The sequence below is a fragment of the Bubalus kerabau genome, chromosome 1 (assembly GCF_029407905.1).
Source record: "Bubalus kerabau isolate K-KA32 ecotype Philippines breed swamp buffalo chromosome 1, PCC_UOA_SB_1v2, whole genome shotgun sequence".
NCBI classification, from domain to species: domain Eukaryota; kingdom Metazoa; phylum Chordata; class Mammalia; order Artiodactyla; family Bovidae; genus Bubalus; species Bubalus kerabau.
In genome coordinates, this window is record NC_073624.1 from 177386970 (window position 1) to 177409580 (window position 22611).

At 49.8% G+C, this 22611-nt stretch overlaps 1 protein-coding gene and 1 long non-coding RNA gene across 3 annotated transcripts; one reads left to right on the forward strand and one right to left on the reverse strand.

The window, feature by feature from the left end:
* Positions 1-121: 121 nt before the first annotated feature.
* SYDE1 (synapse defective Rho GTPase homolog 1) lies at positions 122-6958 on the reverse strand. Of its 2 annotated transcripts, XM_055542436.1 has the most exons (9): positions 6837-6958; positions 4925-5260; positions 4495-4820; positions 4176-4368; positions 3796-4010; positions 2730-2856; positions 2355-2515; positions 1555-1780; positions 122-1257 (listed from the first exon to the last, which is right to left on the reverse strand). In XM_055542436.1, the coding sequence occupies exons 1-9, from the start codon at positions 6922-6924 to the stop codon at positions 854-856; spliced, it is 2076 nt and encodes a 691-aa protein (XP_055398411.1). In that variant the 5' UTR covers positions 6925-6958; the 3' UTR covers positions 122-853. The 2 variants fall into 2 exon arrangements, with proteins under 2 accessions (XP_055398411.1, XP_055398405.1); XM_055542430.1 differs by having other exon boundaries at positions 4176-4820.
* On the forward strand, positions 1118-13092 carry LOC129624476 (uncharacterized). The gene is made up of 3 exons (XR_008700976.1): positions 1118-1216; positions 7602-7687; positions 12429-13092. It is a non-coding gene; the product is annotated as an uncharacterized LOC129624476 (long non-coding RNA).
* The last annotated feature ends 9519 nt before the right edge of the window (positions 13093-22611 follow it).

Genomic DNA, 22611 nt, shown 5'->3' on the forward strand with positions numbered 1-22611 from the left:
CCCCCCACCCCCTCTGTGGTCCCTGAAAGAGCCCCACATACCCACTCTAGACACGTCCATACACATTACTCCTCACACACAGGCACACACGCAGGGAGGCAATAAATATGTTCCGTACCAAAGTGCCCCCAGCCTGACACTTCAGGTGGGGCCCCTCCAAAAGGGAGGTCTTATAAGTGCTTAATTTCTTCAGGAATGGGGAGGAAGAACTGGGGAGGGGAAGGGACAGACTCTTGCTATCTACTTTTGCTGGTTTGAGGCAATTATGAGGTTTTCCCTGGAAAAGAGGGTGGCAAAACCAGGTGTTTTGCTATAAGCCCCAGGCTGCTCCTATCTATCCAGAGCCCAGGAAAGGGGCTCCCCTGACACCCTGCCTCAAACAGCACTTCTTCATAGTCCTTGGGCCCACTGAGGGAGAAGCAGAGTGCAGTGCTCAAAGCTAATACTGATTTGGTTGGCAGCAGCAAGGACTGACTGGGAGGGTGTCTCACCATCTCAGGGTGAGGCTCACAGTAACTGGTGTTTCCCTGGCTAAGGGGAAGCAAAAGATGCCGGCCCTGCAAGCAGAACTGCCTTTTGGCAGCCAGGAGAGAAGCCCTTGGTACTCAAGAAAAGATGGCCACAATAGCTGGTCCCTAAAGTCCCCCATCCCCGGCCGTCGCAACCAGTGTCCAAATACTGAGTACTGGAAATGGGGAATGATTCTCAGCAAAGGATCGGCTGGTCGCTAGGCAATTGCCCAGTAACCAGGAGTTAGGCCTGAGCTACAGGTCTGGTCCTCCCTAGGTCGTTAGGGCACCGCCTTAGCAACCAGGAGCCTGGCCTTAGTAATTGGGGTCCAGCCCCGCCCGGCTCAGAGACACACGTTGATCTGCTTGGAAAGCTCTCTCTCCAGGTCCAGGATGAGGGCATCAAAGTCTTTGAGGTTCAGGTGCGGGTTGAAGGGCGCCTCGAAGTCGTCTTCAAAATCGGTGGCGCCAGTCGGCTCGCCAACCTCGTCGTCCTCATCTTCACTGTCGCTGCCCGTCACGTGGTCGTAGTCTGGCCCGGAGAGGAAGTCCCGCCCACAGGGCAGGAAGTCCCGCCCGCAAACACTCCAGTCACCCGCGTAGCGGTTGCTCGGGGGGCTTTCGGGACCGCCCCGGCCGCGGGGCCGAGTCACCACTTCGGGGCTCGCTAGCGGCAAGTGCAGCGACGGCTGTCGTTTGGGCCGCAGGTACGGGACGAGCTCCGGAGGCTCTGGGGGCCTGCGGGGATCTGCAGTGGGAGAGGGAGGGATTGGTGACGTCACGCCCACAGGCGACACCTAGGCCTCTGATTGGCTGTTTAGGTAATCACGCCCCTGACTGGCCTGTCGAAAGGCAAGGCCTTCGACCGGATCGGGATTTCACTGGCTGAGCTAGTACTGGTTGCTCAGGCAACTAGGTACTGGTTTTCACTCTGACGAGGGGGCGTGCCTCGCCTGAAGCCCGAGACTCTTAACTGGCCGCCAGAGAAAGCATCTTCTGGGATACCAGGCTCGTTTCCGCGGCGCGGGGGCGGGGGCCAGCTCACCTGGCCAGGCTTGCAGCAGGTAGTGCAGCACCTCGATATGGCGCTTGAAGTCCACCGCATTCGAGAGACCCGGGCCAGAGCTGCGGATGCGGGGCCTGGCGGGTGCCTGGCGCGCTGGCAGCAGCACGGGACCGAAGCAAACGGCCAGGTTCTGCGGAGTCATGCGGTTGTGGGCGTGGAAGGAGGAGACAAGGCGCAGGTGGTCCAGGAGAAGCGTCAATGTAGCCTGAGAGAAGAGGGTTGGGAGAGTACGCGATGGGCAAAGTCGGTTCCCTGTCACACTCAAGGCAGACTAAGGCGGTTCAGAATGGGGAAACTGAGATTCAGAGTCTCATAGTTGGGAGGTGATCCTGCTAGAACTTAGCTATTAGTATTATGCTCCTGTTTTGCTGGAGGGAAGACTGAGGCCAAAGGTAACAACTTTGAAATGGCAGAACTTGGGCTTGAACCCCCTCCTCTGTGTGTTAGGCAGGGCTGGTAGTAATCCCATTTTACAGATGAGGATATTGAGGTACAGAGGCAGGATCCCACAGCCAGGAACCTCCCTTACGGTAGGTTGACAGACCTCTGTTGAGTCTGTTAATTTCGATACATCCTGCCTGTGAAACCTGAGGCAACTCACTCAACTGCCCTGGGCCTTGGCTTCCATTATCTATAAAGTGGGGACACTAACAGCACTAGGAGTGTGATGGTGCCACACATTCATGGCCATCACCAGCCCAGGCATGGGAGAAACATTCTGCTGATGTCAGTTCACTCCCTGTCCTGCCCACTCTCCCCACCCCCCAGGCCCAACTCACCCTCTCCACATCTGGCAGGCAGCTGAGGAGCTCACGGGTGCCCTCAGTGCTGGATGGAGCCCTGCTTGGGGGCCCTCGGGCCATTGCCTCCAGCACCACCTGATAGAGGGGCTGGGTGATGAGTGGGGTAGGCAGCTCCCGAAGATAATCCTTGAGGATGCCTGTGGATATAGGGCCCACACTGGTTAGGGCACCCCTGGGTTCTGAGGCTGGAACTTCAGCAGGGGCTGGGAGGGGGGGCAAGAGGAGGAGGACAGGTGCAGGAAGGTAAAAACAAGGCCAACAGAAGGGGTGAAGTCCCAAAGGGACCACAGGGACTGCCTTGAGTTGAGGGTTGACTGGGGAGCAGGGAGGAGAGCAAAGGGGCAAGCTGACCGGTGATGACATTGATATCAGGGTACAGGTCCTCAGAGAGGCAGACAGCTGCACTGTCTCGCTCAAAGGCATCGCGAAGCTCTTTCTTCACGGCTGCCGAGCCGCACAGACGGTATAGCCCCACTACCTGGGGGTAGGAGCAGAGAGGTGTCTTTTTTGTCAGAGTGCAGACTGATGTGAGCCCTATGGGGTGAGGGCCAGAGGCCTGGATCCAGGTGGCAATGGGCTGAGAGGTTGGGGGCTGGCTGAAACTTCACTGGCTGCCTTTCTGTTCTTCTGACACCTGTCATGGGGGACCCCATCTGGCTGTTTGGACAACCCAGCCCTGTAAACCCTCTGAATTACTTGTCCTGGCACCCACCTCCTTTGACTCAGGAAACCTTGACTCCTTTTCAGCTTACTTGTCACCTCCTCTGGAAAGCCTTCCCTGACTGTCCTAACCAGCAGGTAAGGTCCTGCTTTAAGTTGTCCCAGCTTCTTCACTCTTATCCCAGCTTGTTTCATATATATGATTTATTAGTCATGTCTTTTGGAGAAGGCAATGGCACCCCACTCCAGTACTCTTGCCTGGAAAATCCCATGGATGGAGGAGCCTAGTAGGCTGCAGTCCATGGGGTCGCTAAGAGTCGGACACGACTGAGCGACTTCACTTTCACTTTTCACTTTCATGCATTGGAGAAGGAAATGGCAACCCACTCCAGTGTTCTTGCCTGGAGAATCCCAGGGATGGGGGAGCCTGGTGGGCTCCCATCTATGGGGTCGCACAGAGTCGGACACGACTGAAGTGACTTAGCAGTTGCAGTAGCAGTCATGTCTTTTCCCCCATCAGACTCGGAGCTCCAAAAGGGCTGGGATCCTATGTTATCTAATGAACAGAGGACCCATGAGTTCTGGGCTAGATGCTAGGATCTGGGGGTGTGTAGGGAGCTCCTGCCCTTGTCTAGGCTGGGATTGGAGCTAAGAGTTCCCCAGGTGGGATAGGGGGAAGCCTGGCCTCCATACCCTGGGTATTCTGGGGAGTGGTTCTGAGGTCTGGGGGCTAGCTAGGGTGGGGTGAGGGACTTACCCGCAGCCCTCGACGCTCGATCTGCCCAACACACTTCTGAATAATGAGAGGCACCTGGCCAGGGGACTGCTCACGCTCCACCAGCAGGGGCAAGGGCAGCCCGAAGACTCGGGGCTCAGCTGTGCTGGGTGATTCTTGTTGCTCCGACAGGGTCAGCTTGGCATACAGCAGCCCTTGGGGCTCGAGGCGCACGGCCAGCTGCTGGGCCTGGCAACCTAAAGACACAAGGGGGACTTCCTGAGTGGGGTCTTCCCCCATCACCGCCTGTGCCCTGTCCCCTAGGCCAAGCTACGTCCCCACCCTGGGCACTCTAGAGGAAGGAGGGAGCTGGGAGCCGAGTCCTGTGCCCTCCCCGCCCCCTCCGAGACCATGCACCCTACCTCGGAAAACCGTGGGCAGCAGCACAGTGCCCTGGGCGCAGGGCCGGTGCCGCCGGACACCGGGGTCCCAGGCCAGCACCAGGGCCCGCAGCAGCCGGGCTGCCTCGAGTTCCAGGTGAAAGGTGTGGTCCAGCCGCAGGAAGTCTGGCCCCCCACGCAGCGGCCCGGTTCGGGCCCGGGCCACCCCATCCACCTGCAGCAGGCAGCAGAGGTCTCGCGGAGTGGCCCCAGGCGCCGGCCGCAGCCCTCCCAGCCCGTACAGGTGCAGGCTGAGGCGGCCCCAGAGCGCAGCCGGGGGCGGCCGGGAGGAGGGGCCCACCTCATAGGGGCGGAAGGCAGTGGGTGACGGAGGCCCCGCGGGGCGCTCAGGAGAGTCGCCATCACTGAGGTAACCCGCCCTCGGGCCACGTGCGCCCTCAGCTACTGCTGTCCGCCCTGGGGTCCCCACGCTGCTGTCCAGGTGATAACGACTAATGACCGAGCCCTCGGGGGCGGCCCGCTCGCGCTCTCGGCTCGTCCGGGTGCTCCGCAGACTCAGTCGGCGCCGCAGCTCAGGCAGCTTCTTCATCTTCATTGAGAGGCGCCTGGCTGGGCCGGGGGACTTGGTGCGGGAGGCTTTGGTCGGGGGGCTGGCAGGGGCTGTGCCTGTGAAGACAGCAGACCTCAGGGTCCAGAATTCTGGGCTTGGGATGGGGGTGATTATGCTTGTAGTCACCTTGCAGGCCCCAGGGTGGGAGGCTTGTGCTCACCTGGAGAGGCCGGGCTGTCTGCCTCAGCTGAGCCTGGCTGTGGGCCTGAGAGCTCCGGTGCTGGGAGTCTGGGGTCCTCCTCTGGGATGGGGTTGTACCAGATCTCACCGGCAGGCTCCCCACTGCCAGGTGCCCCCGGCCCCAGAGTGGTCTCCTCTGGTGGCTTGGCCCCGCCCAGCACCCAGCGGCGGCTGCTGGGCTCCAGGCTCTGCAGGTAGGCACCATGAGCTGGGCTCCGAGATGCCTCAGGGCTGGGGGGCCCCTCCGCTCCAGCCTGGGGTCCTTCTGGGGCCTGGGGCTCTGGGGGACTGGGCTCCGGGCGCTGGGCTGGTCGGCCTGGCAGAGAGCAAGGGGAGTGAGATGCAGCCTCCCACTGCCCCCAGAGCAGCCCCAGCCCAGGGCTCTTCCCCTATGGGACATGGGGTGCACTCAGCCTGGACACTCCCCACATTCATTTGGAATGGATGGCTGCAGGCTGGCAATCTCATCCGCTACCAGCTCCCTGCCCACAACTCCCCGCCCTAGTGTCCCAAACAGGACTTGGTCCGTCTGCCCTCCAGCCTCAGAGGTCCAGAGGAGTTTCTCCCGGCCTGGGCCCTGCATTCCCCACTCTATGTCCCCATGCCTCTCTTTAATGCTGGCGTGGAGCCCCGTGCTTGTGCCTTCTCAGTGGGTGGCTTCGGGGAAACCACTTGCCATCTGAGCCTCACTGTGATCTCAGCATGAGAGTGCTTCCTAGGCACTCATATCTTGGGCACACACAGAGCCCATGGTGGATGCTGGCTAGCTTGTTTAGAAGACCCAGAGCAGGCGTGACAGTGAGTGTGTGGCTGCCAGGTTCTTTACTCGCAGCATGTCACTCCCCACCCTGCTGCCTTTCTTTCCAAACCTTGCCCCCATCCTGGAGCTGACCCTGTGTTTTAGCCCAGACAGACCCCAACAGTTTTGCTTTTGGAACCCCCCCTACCACCCGCCTCTCCCCCCCTCCCCCCCACAACTCCCCTGCCCCTCCGCTGCTCCATCCTCCCCTTCGACATCCTGGGCTGTTTCCTGTGTGTGTTTGTGCGTGGGCACCCCTTCCCTTCTCTCTGCTCTGGGAACCCTGGGAATCTCTGGGAAGACGGCTGGGGGGAAGTCAGATCCTTGAAGTCCTCTGCCTTCCCTCCTTTAACCCCTTCCTTTCCGGGACTTCCTGTCCCACGCAGCTCCCATGTCTTTAAGGTCTTCCATGTCGACTCCCTCCTCTGGTCATCTCATACTTCCACTCCCCGAGTCTCTCTGGGCTCTCATTTAGTAGCGTAGTCCACAGAGCTGTTATGTCGCTTCACTGGCACTGCGTAAATCACCCAAACTGCTCCGTGCCTCAGTTTCCCCATCTGTATAGGGGGCAGTTTCCTGCGGCTGCCTAAGGTGGGTGTAGCTGCAGTTACGGGCTAGTAGGTAAGAGGGGACTGGGAAGTGGCCCCCACGATCGACGCACCGCCTCTCCCTCCTCTGCAGGGTGTACGCCCCCGTCTCCCATCCCTGGTCTCTAGGGCACAGGGTGTCGCCAGCCTGGCCTGACTAAGCCCCAGTTTCTCAGCCTCCCAGCTCCTCCTCCCCACCACTCTCCAGGCGCTCAGCTTCGGCCCCATTTCCTGTCAGGGGTGAGGCCCCCTCCCGGGCCTCCCGAGGAGCCCGCAGCGCTGGCATCCCTGGTCAAGCGCACATAACGGTCCGCGCCCCCTCTCCCCCCCTCCCCCCGGCCCGTTACTTCCACGACCCCTGCCTGCCCCCACCCCCAACCCCAACCCGCAGGGGGCTCCGCGGGGCTTCTCCTGTCCCCTCAGCGGTCCCTCTTTGGGGCCCTGGGACCCTCTTCCAAGCCGGGCGGGGTTCGGGGCCCCTTCTTCCCCACCTCCCTGTCTCTCACCGCGCTCCTTCGCGTCCGACTTTTTCCGGGGAAGTTTCTCCCGGCCCCGAAGGCGGGAGAAGGTCTTTCTGAGCAGCGGCTCGGCCATGCTGGGGCCCGGGCCGGCCTCAGTGCGCGCCCCGGGCTCTGGCCGCGCCGCCCCCCGCCCCGCCCGGTCTCCCCGCCCGCCCCCCGCCCCGCGCCAGCAGGAAGCGCATTCCGGGAATGCTTGGCCCAAACTTTTTTTTTTTGCCCTTCCCGCGGCCTGAGTGAGCGATGCTGGGAGTTGTAGTCAATCGTCAGGGCCGGGCGGGGGACCTGTCACCGGCTGTTGTCTTTCCTCTTACCCACCCTCCATTAGTGACCGCATACAGCAGGTTCTCTTGAGTTTACTTCCAAAACGCGTCCTGCACAAATCCACAGATCTCTTCTCTTTCCTCCCATCCACTGCTCCAGCCTGGTGCAAGCCCTGGCATCGCTTATTTTGACGACATCCCCTCTTCCCTTAGTTTCCTCAGATGCCACTCTCTTGCCTTCCTCCTCCATCCAGTTCTCCACTCCTCTCTCTCCCCAAGTCCAATTACTACTGCTCTTTAACAAACCACCCCAAAGCTTAGTGGTTGTAAATCAGCCGTGCTATGATGCTCACAGATGCTGTGGGCTAAGGATTGGGGCAGGACAGAGCTGACATTGGTTGTCTCTACTCTTTTGTTGGAAAGATTTCAAGGTTTGGGGTGACTCAACAAACGAAGGGCCAGGATCATCTGGAGGCGTGTTCACTTACAGGTCTTGCAGTTGATGCCAGGTGTGTGCTGGGACTGCCGCAGGAGCTGTGGAGCAAGGGCACCTCCACAAGCCTCTTGCCAACAAAGGTCTGTACAGTCAAACATGTGGTTTTTCTAGTAGTCATATATGGATGTGAGAGTTGGACTGTAAAGAAGGCTGAGTGCAGAAGAAATGAGGCTTTCAAATTGTGCTAGAGAAGACTCTTGAGAGTCCTTTGGACAGCAAGGAGATCAAACCAGTCAATCCTACAGGAAATCAAGCCTGAATATTCATTGGAAGGACTGTTATTGAAGTTCCAGTACTTTGGCCACATGATGTAAACAGCTGACTCATTGGAAAAGACTCTGATGCTGAGATAGACTGAAGCAAAAGGAGAGGAGGGTGGCAGAGGATGAGATGGTTAGATAACATCACTGACTCTATGGACATGAATTTGAGCAAGCTCCTGGAGATAGTGAAGAACAGGGGAACCTGGTGTGCTGCAGTTCATGGGTGAGAAAGAGTCGGACACAACTTAGTGACTGAACAACCATCCTCTTGGTGTGAACTGGATTCCTCCTAGCAGATCAGCAGTCATTGTAGTTGGGTTTCTTACAGAGCCACCCAGGGCTTCAAAAAAACAAAGCAAAAGCTAGATTTCCTTTTCTGATCCAGTTTGGAGTGTCACACTGTTTTACTTCTGGCACCAGATTCAAGAGGAAGGGACACAGACTCCACCTCTCTCAATGGGTGGTGTGTCATGGTGACCTTGTAACATTCTTTGTGCAAGAGAATGTAGGATGGGAGGTGTTTTTGTGGCTGTTTTGGAAAATTTAACCATCTTACTCCTATATTCCATTCTCCATGCAGTGCCTAGAGTGGACTTAAAAACCCAAAATCAGATCATGGCATGCCCCTGCTGAACAGTCTTCCCATAACTGCTCACTCCACCTAAAATAAAATCCAGATTTCCACAAATAAAATCCGGTCCAGCAAGACTTCTGGCTTCATAGCCTTGGTTGTCTTCATCACCCACCATGACCTTCTGTCTGGCTCTTCTTCACATCAAACTGTTCCTGCCCCAAGCCCTTTGCACATGCAGTTCCCTCTGGCTAGGAAGCCCTGATTCTTCTGAAGCTGCCTCTTTCTCGTCCTTTAGGTCCAATGGCATTTCCTTAGGAGGCCCTCATCTCCCTGACCATCTACCATTGTCCAGTCATTATTATATCACTGTGATTCATTTCTTCTTCTTTTTTAAATTAAAAAGGTTTTTTTGACTGCACCGCATGGCATGTGGGATCTTAGTTCCCCAACCAGGAATCAAACCCACGCCCCCTGCATTGTAAACACAGAGTCTTAACCACTGGACCACCAAGGAAGTCCCTTTGTTTCTTGTAACACTTGCAATGGCTTAAACTCTATAGTTCTAGTGACTAGTTCTAGTTTATCTGTCTCCTTGTTCAGACTGGGGCTGCATGAGGTAACACTTGTCTGTCTTATTTACTGCTGAATGTTCAGGTGGGAGATCAGGTGGCAGGTGGTAGAGACTTGGACAGAGGATGTTGTGTGTGTTTGGTGATAATATATTTTGGTATAGATCTCTGTGTTTATCCTACTTGGAGTTCATTGAGATTCTTGGATGTGTATATTCATGTCTTTCATCAGTGTTGGAAAGCTTTGGGGACATTATTTCTTCAACTATTCTTTCTGCCCCTGTCGCCTCTCTCCTTCTGGGATTCCTGTTAGGCATATATTGATATACTTGATGGTGTCCCACAGGTCTCTTAGGCTCTGTTAGTTTCTTGGTTCTATGTATTTGGGAGAAGTGAGGTTGAGAGGGGTGGGGTCCACACCATCAGATTTGAGGCAACTGCTGACAGTGGAGACAGGGGTTGGGGGTCAAGGCAATACCTCTTCACAAGCTGAGGGGAGGGATTGCAGGACTACGGTCCTTTGGGGTACTGTAACTCAGAAGAGCTGGAGGCTGATGTAGGGGTAAGAGCAGCCCTTGGTTCCACTGTGTGTGTGTAATAGGTTGCTTCAGTCATGTCCGACTCTGTGTGACCCTATGGAGCTTAGCCCACCCAGCTTCTCTGTCCGTGGGCGAGAATTCTGGAGTGGGTTTCCAGGCCCTCTTCCAGGGGATCTTCCTGACTCAGGGATTAAACCTGTGTCTCTTACCACCTATATCACATCAAATGATCAAAGGACACTCACAGGTCACATCAATATTTGTTATTATTATTTTTGGTAAACCCTTTTGACAGAGCTTCTATGTTTCCTGTTGCATTTATTTGGTTACATTATTTGGTTACATTTAATACCCACTCCAGTGTTCTTGCCTGGAGAATCCCAGGGACAGGGGAGCTTGGTGGGCTGCTGTCTATGGGGCTGCACAGAGTCGAACACGAATGAAGTGACTTAGCAGCAGCGGCCACTCATTTAATTCACAGTTGGCTATGATTCTTTCTCAGTGCTCAGAAATTGTTGATAAGTGAAAACAAATGATCTACAAACTGTATATTATGAAATGATTATGAGTGATAAGCTTCATACTGTGTGAATTTTGTACAATAATTCATCTGAATTTTGCTAGTTGCTCAGATTTTGGTGTGTGTGCACGTTTGTGTATTTTATTTCCTCCAGATATTCACATCATTGGCTGATGTACTATGCTTATGATGCCTGATGGATAAATCAGCCCTCAGCAGATACAGGGATTTGTTGAAATGCAGGCAGAGGGGGCAGGTCAGGTTTGAGTGGAGCTCTACACCTCTGTGGCAGACAATGGAAGTTGATGAATATGTATTCTACCTTCCTCACCCTTCAGGTGGATTGACTGAAGTGTGTGTTCTGCACTGACTCTCAGAGGTCCTCGTGGGATTGAGTCCCAACAACCCACAGTGGAAACTTGCAGATCAATGCACTCTTTACTGATTCTCTTCCCTTCCCTGTCTCACTTCTCCACCTCACTTTCAGCATTTTCTGTGTGTGTGTGTGTCAAGTCACTTCAGCTGTGTCCAGCTCTTTGTGAGCCTGTGGACTGTAGCCCACCAGTCTCCTCAGTCTATGGGATTCTCCAGGCAAGAATACTGGAGTGGGTTGCCATTTCCTCCTCCAGGGGATCTTCCTGACTCAGGGATAGAACCTGTATCTCTTGTGTCTCCAGTATTGGCAGGTGGGTTCTTTACCACTAGCACTGCCTGGGAAACCCTTGAGCATTTTCTAGGTCACTTAGAAAAACTGTTTATTTATTTATGGTGGTGCTAGGTCTTCATTGCTGTGCGCAGGCTTTCTCTAGTTGCACTGAGCAGGGGTTACTCTCTAGTTGTGGTGCGTGGGCTTCTCATTGCATGGCTTCTCTTGTTGTGGAGCACAGACTCTAGGGCATGTGGGCTTCAGTAGTTGTGGCTGGTGGACTTACTTGCCCTGCTTCTTGTGAAATCTCCCTGGACCAGGGGTTGAACCTGTGTCCCCTGCACTGGCAGGCAGATTCTTAACCACCGTACCATCAGGGAAGTCCTCCTAGACCTCTTTCCAAATAAAATACTTGTCCGGGAATCCTTATAACAGGATCAGCTTCTGGGAGATGCCAAATGAAGATATTCTCTCTAGGCCTCAATTTCCTCATCCGTTCAAAGGGAAGAATAACTCCCCCTATTATGGGAGTAGGAGGTGTTGGGGATGAGGCATGCGTCTGTGGGTTAAGTCCCCTGTCTGCTACCTCTCTGGGGGTCCTCACTTCCTGGGAAATGAAAGATGGAGCTGATTACAGGGAGTTTCTGCCACCTCCTGTTGTCATTGCAGTTGTTCTCACACTGGAGACTCACTGGCATCTCACATCTTCCAGGATGACAAGGCAAGTTCTACAGCCTGAACAGGTCTCTCTGGCTGGGAGCCAGTCCTCAGAGGTACCAAGGAAGAAGTGGCTGCCCAGAGATGTCCCCTGGGGCAGCACTGAGGAACTAGAGGGGACAGAGGGTGGTTGAGTTCCCATGAGGCCGCTTCCTGAGGCAGGATGTGGTATTGCCTGGAAGGCAATCAGAGAGGGCAGCATATGTTGGCCAGAGCCTCCCAATGACCCATGAAAAAGCCCTGCCGGACAGCTGTAGAGCTGAAGCTGAGGTGCAGAGGGGCCCCCTGTTGCCCATGAAGTTGTTTTTGTTTAGTTACTAAGCTGTGTCTGACTCTTGTGTCTGACTCTTTGCAACCCCATAGACTGTAGCCTGCCAGGCTCCTCTGTCCATGGGGTTTTCCAGGCAAGAATATTATAAGAATGGGTTGCTATTTCCTTCTCAGAGAATCTTCCTAACTCAAGGACTGAACCCATGTCTCCTGCATTGGCAGGTGGAATCTTTACCACTGAGTCACCAAGGAAGCCCTGCCCATGTGGTTGTTGTTCAGTCACTCAGTCATGTCTGACTCTTTGTGACCTGCTGCCCCCCTGCCCTTCTGCCCCACCCCCATGGATTGTAGCATGCCAGGCTTCCCAGTCCTTCACCATCTCCTGGAGCTTGCTCAAACTCATGTCCATTGAGTCAGTGATGCCATTCAACCACCTTGTCCTCTGTCGTCCCCTTCTCCTTCTGCCTTCAATCTTTCCCAGAATAAAGGTCTTTTCTAATGAGTCAGCTCTTTGCATCAGGTGGCCAAAGTATTGGAACTTCAGCTTCAGCATCAGTCCTTCCAATGAATATTGGATTGATTGGATTGAATATTCAGGATTGATTTCCTTTAGGATTGACTGGTTTGATCTTGCAATCCAAAAGACTCTCAAGAGTCTTCTCCAACACCACAGTTCAAAGCATCAATCCTTTGGCACTCAGCCTACCTTCCTTTTATTATTAGTTGCAGGTCTGCTGGGCTCTCTTGATGGTGCGGTGTCTGCACAGGCCCCAGGACATATTTGACAATTGGCCACCTGCAGTCAAACCAAGAGCTGCCCTAGTGCCCAACTTTTAAGGCCTGGGGGTGCTAGTGTGGCCACCAGGGCTTCATAGGTGCTAGTTGTCCCAGAGGTGGAGGAGGCAACCTGAACAGAGGAGTACACTGGTCAACCCCCTATGAAGACCTGGGCACGACCACTCAAAAGGAGCTACCCTGGTTGGCAGTACACCACGTGTGTTGTTTACCCATGATTCCTAGGAGAATTAAGCACTGTCTACATGACACCACAGGGAGTGGACAACTAGAAGCTAGAGCCTGGTCTCTTTTGGACCCTGCCCCATGTGCCTTTTACCTTTGCTGATATTATTTTTATTTAATTTTTTAAAATTAATTTTTATTGGAGTATGGTTGCTTTGCAATGTTGTGTTAATTTCTACTGAATAGCAAAGTGAATCATATATATATATATATATTTATATATATATATTTATATACACACACACACCCCCACCCTCTTTTGGATTTCCTTCCCATTTAGGTCACCACAGAGGACTGAGTGGGGTTCCCTGGGCTATATAGTAGGTTCTCGTTAGTTATATGTTTTATATATAGTATCAACAATGTATATATGTCAATCCCAATCTTCCAGTTCATCCCACCTGATGATTTTAATTTGTATCCTTTCTCTGCAATAAACCATGAATATAGCAACTTTGCTGAGTTCTGTGAGTCCTTCTAGTGAATCACTGAACCTGAGGGTGGTCTTGGGGGGACCTCCCACTACACAGATTCATAGAGAGGGAAACGATTCCCCAGACCCCTGATAAATATACATTTGGAAGTAGGAACTTCCTTGGGCTTCCAGGACCTTGGGCTCCCAGGATCTTGGGCTCAAGTCTTACTGAGTCCTTTATTATGTCTTGCTGAAGTGGCCTTCTAGCCACTCCCAGCAGCAGATCTGGTGAGGACTTTTGCCCCTTGAGAACCACACATGGGGCAAGACTTGAGCTGTTCCAAGTCATCCACCTGGGAGGTGGGTGGGAAAGTCACCCACCTGGGAGGCCATCCAACATCATGATGCGAGAGGGATCAGGTTTTGGGGTCACACAGGTTGGATTGGAATTCCTTCCCACCCCATCCGATTCAGCATGTGACCTTGGGACAGTCAGTTCCCCTGTATGATCCTCCATGTCTGAATCTCTCAAACTGATCTGAATACCCAGTAAAATCCCATATGGAGAGAAAGAAATGTTATTGTACTCTCATACTGGCCAGGGAATCTTTCCCTGGTGCTGGGAAAGTCCACAGCGCAGCAGATGGTTTTCAGTACCAGCCAAGGTGTGGTGCTGTTTCTGGGGTCTTCACGTGATGAAACAACAAAAGGAGCTAAAGGCAGCTCAGCTTGTGGTGACATCTGGTTTTGTTAATAACCCTGGGGAACGTGCTAGGAGGTCCCAGGTGAAACGTAGAAACCAGTTCCTCAAGGTTGGCTTATCCTCTGGGCCTTAATGACTTTTTTTTCCTTAATTGGAGTGTGATTGCTTAACACTGCTGTGTTTCTAGGAGAAGGCAATGGCACCCCACTCCAGTACTCTTGCCTGGCAAATCCCATGGACAGAGGAGCCTGGTAGGCTGCAGTCCATGGGGTCGCTAAGAGTCGGACACGACTGAGCGACTTCACTTTCCCTTTTCACTTTCATGCACTGGAGAAGGAAATGGCAACCCACTCCAGTATTCTTGCCTGGAGAATCCCAGGGACAGAGGAGCCTAGTGGGCTGCCGTCTATGGGGTCGCACAGAGTCGGACACGACTGAAGCGACTTAGCAGTAGCAGCAGCAGGGAAAGACTGAAGGCAAAAGAAGGGGACAGCAGAGGATGAGATGGTTAGATGGCATGACCAACTCAATGGACAGAAGTCTGAGCAAACTCTGGGAGATAGTGGAGGATAGAGGCACCCCCTGCTATATCCACTGGGTCGCAGAGTTGGACATGACTAAGCAAATGAACAACAACAACTGGCCCGCGTTATTCATCCATTGATCCTCTCATCCATCCATCCATCAGTTCATTCATTCCTTAATTTACTCAACAAGTAAATTTTGAGCAGCTGCTGAGCCCCATGATCGAAAATAAAAGGCTGCAGTTCATGGACCAAATTTCATGCTACTGTTGATAATTTTGTTTGGTAATTAAGACCTTCAAACCTAGTGTTTGCGAGGGAAGAGTTAGTGATGTGACCATAAGATTAATATGTCCAGTGATTTGTAATTTTAGGAAGCCCACACTAGATTTTAGACAGGATTTTCTGGGTTGCAAATTAGGGATTAGACAGTTGATACAGAAAGTGGAAACTTCTTCCTGATTTCCTCTTTTTGAGATGTCAGTTCAGTCTCTCAGTCGTGTCCGACTCTTTGCGACCCCATGGACTGCAGCATGCCAGGCTTCCGTGTCCATCACCAACTCCTGGAGCGTACTCAACTCATGTCCATTGAGTTGGTGATGCCATCCAACCATCTAATCCTCTATCATCCCCTTCTCATCCCCTCCTCCTCTCCTCCCCGAGATGTAGTTGAGATATTTTGGTATTTTGAGATATTTTGGTAGTTACTATATTTGGGAACATCTGTTGCAGGTAGAGCTTCCCAGGTGGCCCTACCGGTTAAGAACCGGGCAGCACGGTTGCAAGGTAGCCAGCCGTACTAAGAGAGGCAACTATGTTGAAGGGGCAGGGTTGAGGAGGAGTGCCAGCCACTAAAACCCAAACAGCAGATGCATTTCTGCAATATTATTTTACTTTCTTTAAAACAAGCAAACGAAAGCTCCACTCCATGCTACATTTTATCACTATAATTTGGGGGAGCAGAATACACAGAAGGTTAATATTAGTTGAGATTCTTTCTGCATTAATTTGATGAGTTCAATACATTTTTCAAGGCAATGGGAAAAAAGTACTATTTTTAATAAAACTTTTTCTCTATTTTGGATTGGAGTGTAGCTGATTAACAATGTTGTGATACAGGTGGACAGCAAAATGACTCAGCTATACATATACTTGTATCCATTCTCCCCCAAGTTCCCCTCTCATCCAGGCTGCCACATAACACTGAGCAGAATTCCCTGTGCTATCGAGTAGGTCCTTGTTAGTTATCCATTTTATTTACTTATTTTTTTTCTTTTTTAAAAAATTTTATTTTATTTTTAAACTTTACATAATAGTATTAGTTTTGCCAAACATCAAAATGAATCCACCACAGGTATACATGTGTGCCCCACCCTGAACCCTCCTCCCTCCCCATACCCTCCCTCTGGGTCGTCCCAGTGCACTAGCCCCAAGCATCCAGTATCATGCATCGAACCTGGACTGGCAACTCGTTTCAAACATGATATTTTACATGTTTCAATGCCATTCTCCCAAATCTTCCCACCCTCTCCCTCTCCCACAGAGTCCATAAGACTGTTCTATACATCAGTGTCTCTTCTGCTGTCTCGTATACAGGGTTATTGTTACCATCTTTCTAAATTCCATATATATGCGTTAGTATACTGTATCGGTGTTTTTCTTTCTGGCTTACTTCACTCTGTATAATAGGCTCCAGTTTCACCCACCTCATTAGAACTGATTCAAATGTATTCTTTTTAATGGCTGAGTAATACTCCATTGTGTATATGTACCACTGCTTTCTTATCCATTCATCTGCTGATGGACATCTAGGTTGCTTCCATGTCCTGGCTATTATAAACAGTGCTGCGATGAACATTGGGGTACACGTGTCTCTTTCCCTTCTGGTTTCCTCAGTGTGTATGCCCAGCAGTGGGATTGCTGGATCATAAGGCAGTTCTATTTCCAGTTTTTTAAGGAATCTCCACACTGTTCTCCATAGTGGCTGTACTAGTTTGCATTCTCACCAACAGTGTAAGAGGGTTCCCTTTTCTCCACACCCTCTCCAGCATTTATTGCTTGTAGACTTTTGGATCACAGCCATTCTGACTGGTGTGAAATGGTACCTCATAGTGGTTTTGATTTACATTTCTCTGATAATGAGTGATGTTGAGCATCTTTTCATGTGTTTGTTAGCCATCTGTATGTCTTCTTCGGAGAAATGTCTATTTAGTTCTTTGGCCCATTTTTTGATTGGGTCATTTATTTTTCTGGAATTGAGCTGTAGGAGTTGCTTGTATATTTTTGAGATTAGTTGTTTGTCCGTTGCTTCATTTGCTATTATTCTTTCCTATTCTGAAGGCTGTCTTTTCACCTTGCTAATAGTTTCCTTTGATGTGCAGAAGCTTTTAAGGTTAATTAGGTCCCATTTGTTTATTTTTGCTTTTATTTCCAATATTCTGGGAGGTGGGTCATAGAGGATCCTGCTGTGATGTATGTCAGAGAGTGTTTTGCCTATGTTCTCCTCTAGGAGTTTTATAGTTTCTGGTCTTACATTGAGATCTTTAATCCATTTTGAGTTTATTTTTGTGTATGGTGCTAGAAAGTGTTCTAGTTTCATTCTTTTACAAGTGGTTGACCAGATTTCCCAGCACCACTTGTTAAAGAGATTGTCTTTAATCCATTGTATATTCTTGCCTCCTTTGTCAAAGATAAGGTGTCCATATGTGCGTGGATTTATCTCTGGGCTTTCTATTTTGTTCCATTGATCTATATTTCTGTCTTTGTGCCAGTACCATACTGTCTTGATAACTGTGGCTTTGTAGTAGAGCCTGAAGTCAGGTAGGTTGATTCCTCCAGTTCCATTCTTCTTTCTCAAGATCACTTTGGCTATTCGAGGTTTTTTGTATTTCCATACAAATTGTGAAATTATTTGTTCTAGCTCTGTGAAGAATGCTGTTGGTAGCTTGATAGGGATTGCATTGAATCTATAAATTGCTTTGGGTAGTATACTCATTTTCACTATATTGATTCTTCCAATCCATGAACATGGTATATTTCTCCATCTATTAGTGTCTTCTTTGATTTCTTTCACCAGTGTTTTATCGTTTTCTATATAAAGGTCTTTAGTTTCTTTAGGTAGATATATTCCTAAGTATTTTATTCTTTCCGTTGCAATGGTGAATGGAATTGTTTCCTTAATTTCTCTTTCTGTTTTCTCATTATTAGTGTATAGGAATGCAAGGGATTTCTGTGTGTTGATTTTATATCCTGCAACTTTACTATAGTCATTGATTAGTTCTAGTAATTTTCTGGTGGAGTCTTTAGGGTTTTCTATGTAGAGGATCATGTCATCTGCAAATAGTGAGAGTTTTACTTCTTCTTTTCCAATTTGGATTCCTTTTATTTCTTTTTCTGCTCTGATTGCTGTGGCCAAAACTTCCAAAACTATGTTGAATAGTAATGGTGAAAGTGGGCACCCTTGTCTTGTTCCTGACTTTAGAGGAAATGCTTTCAATTTTTCACCATTGAGGATAATGTTTGCTGTGGGTTTGTCATATATAGCTTTTATTATGTTGAGGTATGTTTATTTACTTATTTTTAAAATGTTTTATTTTGTATTGGGGGATAGCTGATGAACAAACAGTGTTGTAATGGTTTCAGGTGAACGGGGAAGGGGCTCAACCATACATATGCATGTATCCATTCTCTTCCAAACTCCCCTCCCATCCAGGCTGCCACATAATGCTGAGCAGAGTTCCATGTGCTATCTAGTAGGTCCTTATTGCTTATCCATTTTAAATATAACAGCGTGTCCTTAAATAGAGCAAGTGTGTCCATACCAAACTCCCTAACTATTCCTTACCCCCACCCATCCCCCCTGGCAAACGTTAAGTTTGTTCTCTAAGTCTGAGTCTCTTTCTGTTTTGTAAGTTCATTTGTATCATTTCATTTTAGATTCCACATATAAGGGATGTCATACAATATTTCTCCTTTGTCTGACTTATTCACTCAACCTCTAGGTCCATCCATGTTGCTGCAAGTGCCATTATTGCATTCTTTATTTCAAATTTATTTTTAAATTGGAGGAAAAATTGCTTTAAAATATTGTGTTGGTTTCTGCCATATGATTTCACCCTTTTTAATGGTTCAGTCATATTACGTGGTTCTTGGGCTTCCTTGGTGGCTCAGATGGTAAAGAATCTGCCTGCAATGTGACAGACATGGGTTCAATCCCTGGATCAGGAGGATCATCCCCTGGAGAAGGGCATGGCAAATCACTCCAGCATTCTTGCCTGGAGAATTCCATGGACAGAAGAGCCTGGAAGGCTGCTGTCCATGGGGTTGCAGTCAGACACGACTGAGCAACTTTCACTTTCATACTTTCATATATGTTCAGTTCAGTTCAGTTGCTCAGTCGTGTCTGACTCTTTGCAACCCCAAGAACTGCAGCATGCCAGGACAGGCCTCCCTGTCCATCACCAACTCCCGGAGCTTGCTCAAACTCAGGTCCATTGAGTCGGTGATGCCATCTCACCATTGTATCCTCTCTCGTCCCCTCCTCCTCCTGCCTTCAATCTTTCCCAACACCAGGGTCTTTTCAAATGAGTCAGCTCTTCGCATCAGGTGGCCAAAGTATTGGAGTTTCAGCTTCAACATCCGTCCTTCCAATGAACACCCAGGACTGATTTCCTTTAGGATGGACTGGTTGGATCTCCTTGCAGCCCAAGGGTTCATATATGTACCACACCTTTAAAAAGTACTATATTTTGTGACATGTAAAATGATAGAAATACCTTTTCTCGAGGTATTGCCTTCCTCATTGTAGCATCAGAGCTGAGTCATTGTGACAGAGGCCTTATGGTTCATAAAGCTGATATTCATTTACCCTTTGGCCCTTTACAGAAAAAGCTTACTCATCACTAATGCATGGTAGGACTTGGCAACCGGTCTGTTCTGAAGCACCTGCCCTCCTGTATTCTTGCTTATCCCCCGATGGTCCCTTCATCCTGAGTACAATCCCCCCTGGTGAGGTCTGATCACAGCCCCCTGCACATTTCATCTGTCCTCACTGTGGGCTAAGGACACACCGGTCTCCATGATTTCCCTGAGCAACCCAGGCTCTGTCCCACCACAGGGAGGCTGCACATGCTGTTTCCTCCCAGAGGAGCCAGGATCTGTGTTTCCTAAAAGCAGTTTTTACAGTATGCTACATGCTAAGTCACTTCAGTCGTGTCCAACTCTGTGTGACCCCATAGACGGCAGCCCACCAGGCTCCCCTGTCCCTGGGATTCTCCAGGCAAGAACACTGGAGTGGGTTGCCATTTCCTTCTCCAATGCATGAAAGTGAAAAGTGAAAGTGAAGTTGCTCAGTCGAGTCTGACCCTCAGCGACCCCATGGACTGCAGCCTTCCAGGCTCCTCCGTCCATGGGATTCTCCAGGCAAGAGTACTGGAGTGGGGTGCCATTGTATACTAATGCATATATATGGAATTTAGAAAGATGGTAATGATAACCCTGTATGTGAGACAGCAAAAGAGACACAGATGTATAGAACAGTCTTTTTGGACTCTGTGGGAGAGGGAGAGGGCGGGATGATTTGGGAGAATGGCATTGAAACATGTATAATATCATATAAGAAGTGAATCGCCAGTCCAGGTTTGATGCATGATATAGGATGCTTGGGGCTGATGCACTGGGTTGATCCAGAGGGATGGTATGGGGAGGGAGGTGGGAGGGGGTTTCAGGATGGGGAACATGTGTACACCCATGGCGGATTCATGTTGATGTATGGCAAAACCAATACAATATTGTAAAGTAATTAGCCTCCAATTAAAATAAATTAAAAAAAAAAAAAGACAAGGACTAAAAAAAAAAAAATAAAAAAAATAAAAGCAGTTTTTAATCCATTTTGTGACGTTCCACTATTGCCACCTGCTGGCCACTTATTCAAACTGTAGCTGTAATGCTTTTAAAGCTTTTGGGTAGAACCTCTTCTGACCCTGTCCAGGGCCGGGAAAAATGGAAGATGCCTGTGGAAAAAATGCCCCAGATTTGGATCTCTCATGTCCCTGAAGACATATTTAGGGCCCAGATCTCCACAGCCATTCTCTACCCCCATCTATTCCAGTGATCCTCAAATTTTAAGGCTCATATAACTCCCCTGAGATGGTTAAAATGATGACTTAAGTGGTCTGATATGGTGTCTGAGTCTTCATTTCTGTCAAGCTTATCATAATAATGATGACTCTGATTCATGGACCAATGAGTATCAGGCTTTCCTTTTTCTATAGAAAAGAGGTCAGTTAAATGGGAAGGAAATCTAAAAAAGAGGGGATAAATGTATATGTACGGCTGGTTCACTTTACTGTACAGCAGAAACTAAAGAAACATTGTAAAGCAAGTCTACTCTGATAAAAATTAATTTAAAAAGAAATCAGAAAATCCCCCTGTAAAGGGCCAGATAGTAAATGTTTTAGATTTTGCACAGGATACATTGTAGCTTGAAAAGAGTTGTGTATGTGTGTGTGCTCAGTCATGTTAGACCCTTTGTGACCCCATGAATTGTAGCCCACCAGCCTCCTCTGCAAGGAGATCCAACCAGTCCATCCTAAAGGAGATCAGTCCTGGGTGTTCATTGGAGGGACTGATGTTGAAGCTGAAACTCCAATACTTTGGCCACCTGATGCAAAGAGCTGACTCATTTGAAAAGATCCTGATGCTGGGAAAGATTGAGGGCAGGAGAAGGGGATGACAGAGGATGCGATGGTGAGATGGCATCACTGATTCAATGGACATGGGTTTGGGTGGACTCTGGGAGTTGGTGATGGACAGGGAGGCCTGGCGTGCTGCGGTTCATGGGGTCGCAAGGAGTCAGACATGACTGAGCGACTGAACTGAACTGAGCCTCCTCTGCCCATGGAATTTTCCAGGCAAGAATACTGAAGTGGGTTGCCATTTCCTTTTCCAGGGGATCTTCCTGACCCAGGGATTGAATCCGTGTCTCTTGCATCTCCTACATTAGCAGGCAGATTCTTTACCACTGTGACACCTGGGAAGCCCAAAAACAGTCACAGATGATGAATTAATTAATGAGTGTTGCTTGTTGTTGTTGTTCAGTTATTAAGTCGCTTGTTCAGTCACTGCTACTGCTAAGTCACTTCAGTCGTGTCTGACTCTGTGCAACCCCATAGACGGCAGCCCACCAGGCTCCTTTGTCCCTGGGATTCTCCAGGCAAGAACACTGGAGTGGGTTGCTATTTCCTTCTCCAATGCATGAAAGTGAAAAGGGAAAGTGAAGTCGCTCAGTCGTGTCCGACCCTCAGCGATCCCATGGACTGCAGCCTTCCAGGCTCCTCCATCCATGGGATTTTCCAGGCAAGAGTACTGGAGTGGGGTGCCATTGCCTTCTCCTTGTTCAGTCACTAAGAAGTCACAAAAGTCCAGCTCTTTGTCACCCCACGGACTGCAGCACGCCAGGCTTTCTTGTCCTTCACTATCTCCCGGAGTTTGCTCAAACTCATGTCCATTGAGTCAGTGATGCCATCCAATTATCTCATCCTCTGTCGCCCCCTTCTCCTTTTGCCCTCAATCTTTCCCAGCATCAGGGTCTCTTCCAACGAGTCGGCTCTTCGCATCAGGTGGCCAAAGTATTGGAGCTTCAACTTCAGCATCAGTCCTTCCAATGAATATTCAGGGTTGATTTCCTTTGCGTTTGATTGGTTTGACCTTGCAGTCCAAGAGGCTCTCAAGAGTCTTTAGCACCACAGTTCAAAAGCATCAATTCTTTGGCCCTAAGCCTTCTTTATGGTCCAATTCTGTTCCCATAAAACTTTATTTATGAGCTCTAAAATTAAAATTTTACATAATTTTAATGTGTCATGAGGTAGTCTTCTTTTAAAAAATTTCCAACCATTTAAAAATGTAAAAACCACTCTTAGCTTGCAGGGCACACAAAAACAGGCTGTTGGCTGAATTTGGCCCACCGACTGCAGTTAGTAAATCCGTGCTTTGGGCACTGAATTCTAGACAATATTGTGTGTTGTTGAGACCGGGGGCTGTAGAATGGGTCCTCTGTTTGAACCTTCACTACTGCTTATTAGAAGCTGTACTTTTCAAGTCTAGTTTCCTCATCTGTAAAATAAGGAGTTATATTTCCTACCTTGTAGGAAAGGTAGGGGTCCCCAACCACCAGGATCTAATGCCTGATGATGTGAGGTGGAGCTGATGTAATAATAATAGAAGTAAAGTGCACAATGGATGTAA

Excerpts from the sequence above, each read along its gene's own strand:
- SYDE1 (XM_055542430.1), bottom strand. The coding sequence starts at position 6,924 with ATGGCCGAGCCGCTGCTCAGAAAGACCTTCTCCCGCCTTCGGGGCCGG. Across the intron at positions 4,821-4,924 it reads AGACAGCCCGGCCTCTCCAG|GCACAGCCCCTGCCAGCCCC; the intron begins GTGAGCACAAGC and ends CTGTCTTCACAG. Across the intron at positions 2,857-3,795 it reads TCGAGCGTCGAGGGCTGCGG|GTAGTGGGGCTATACCGTCT; the intron begins GTAAGTCCCTCA and ends TCCTACCCCCAG.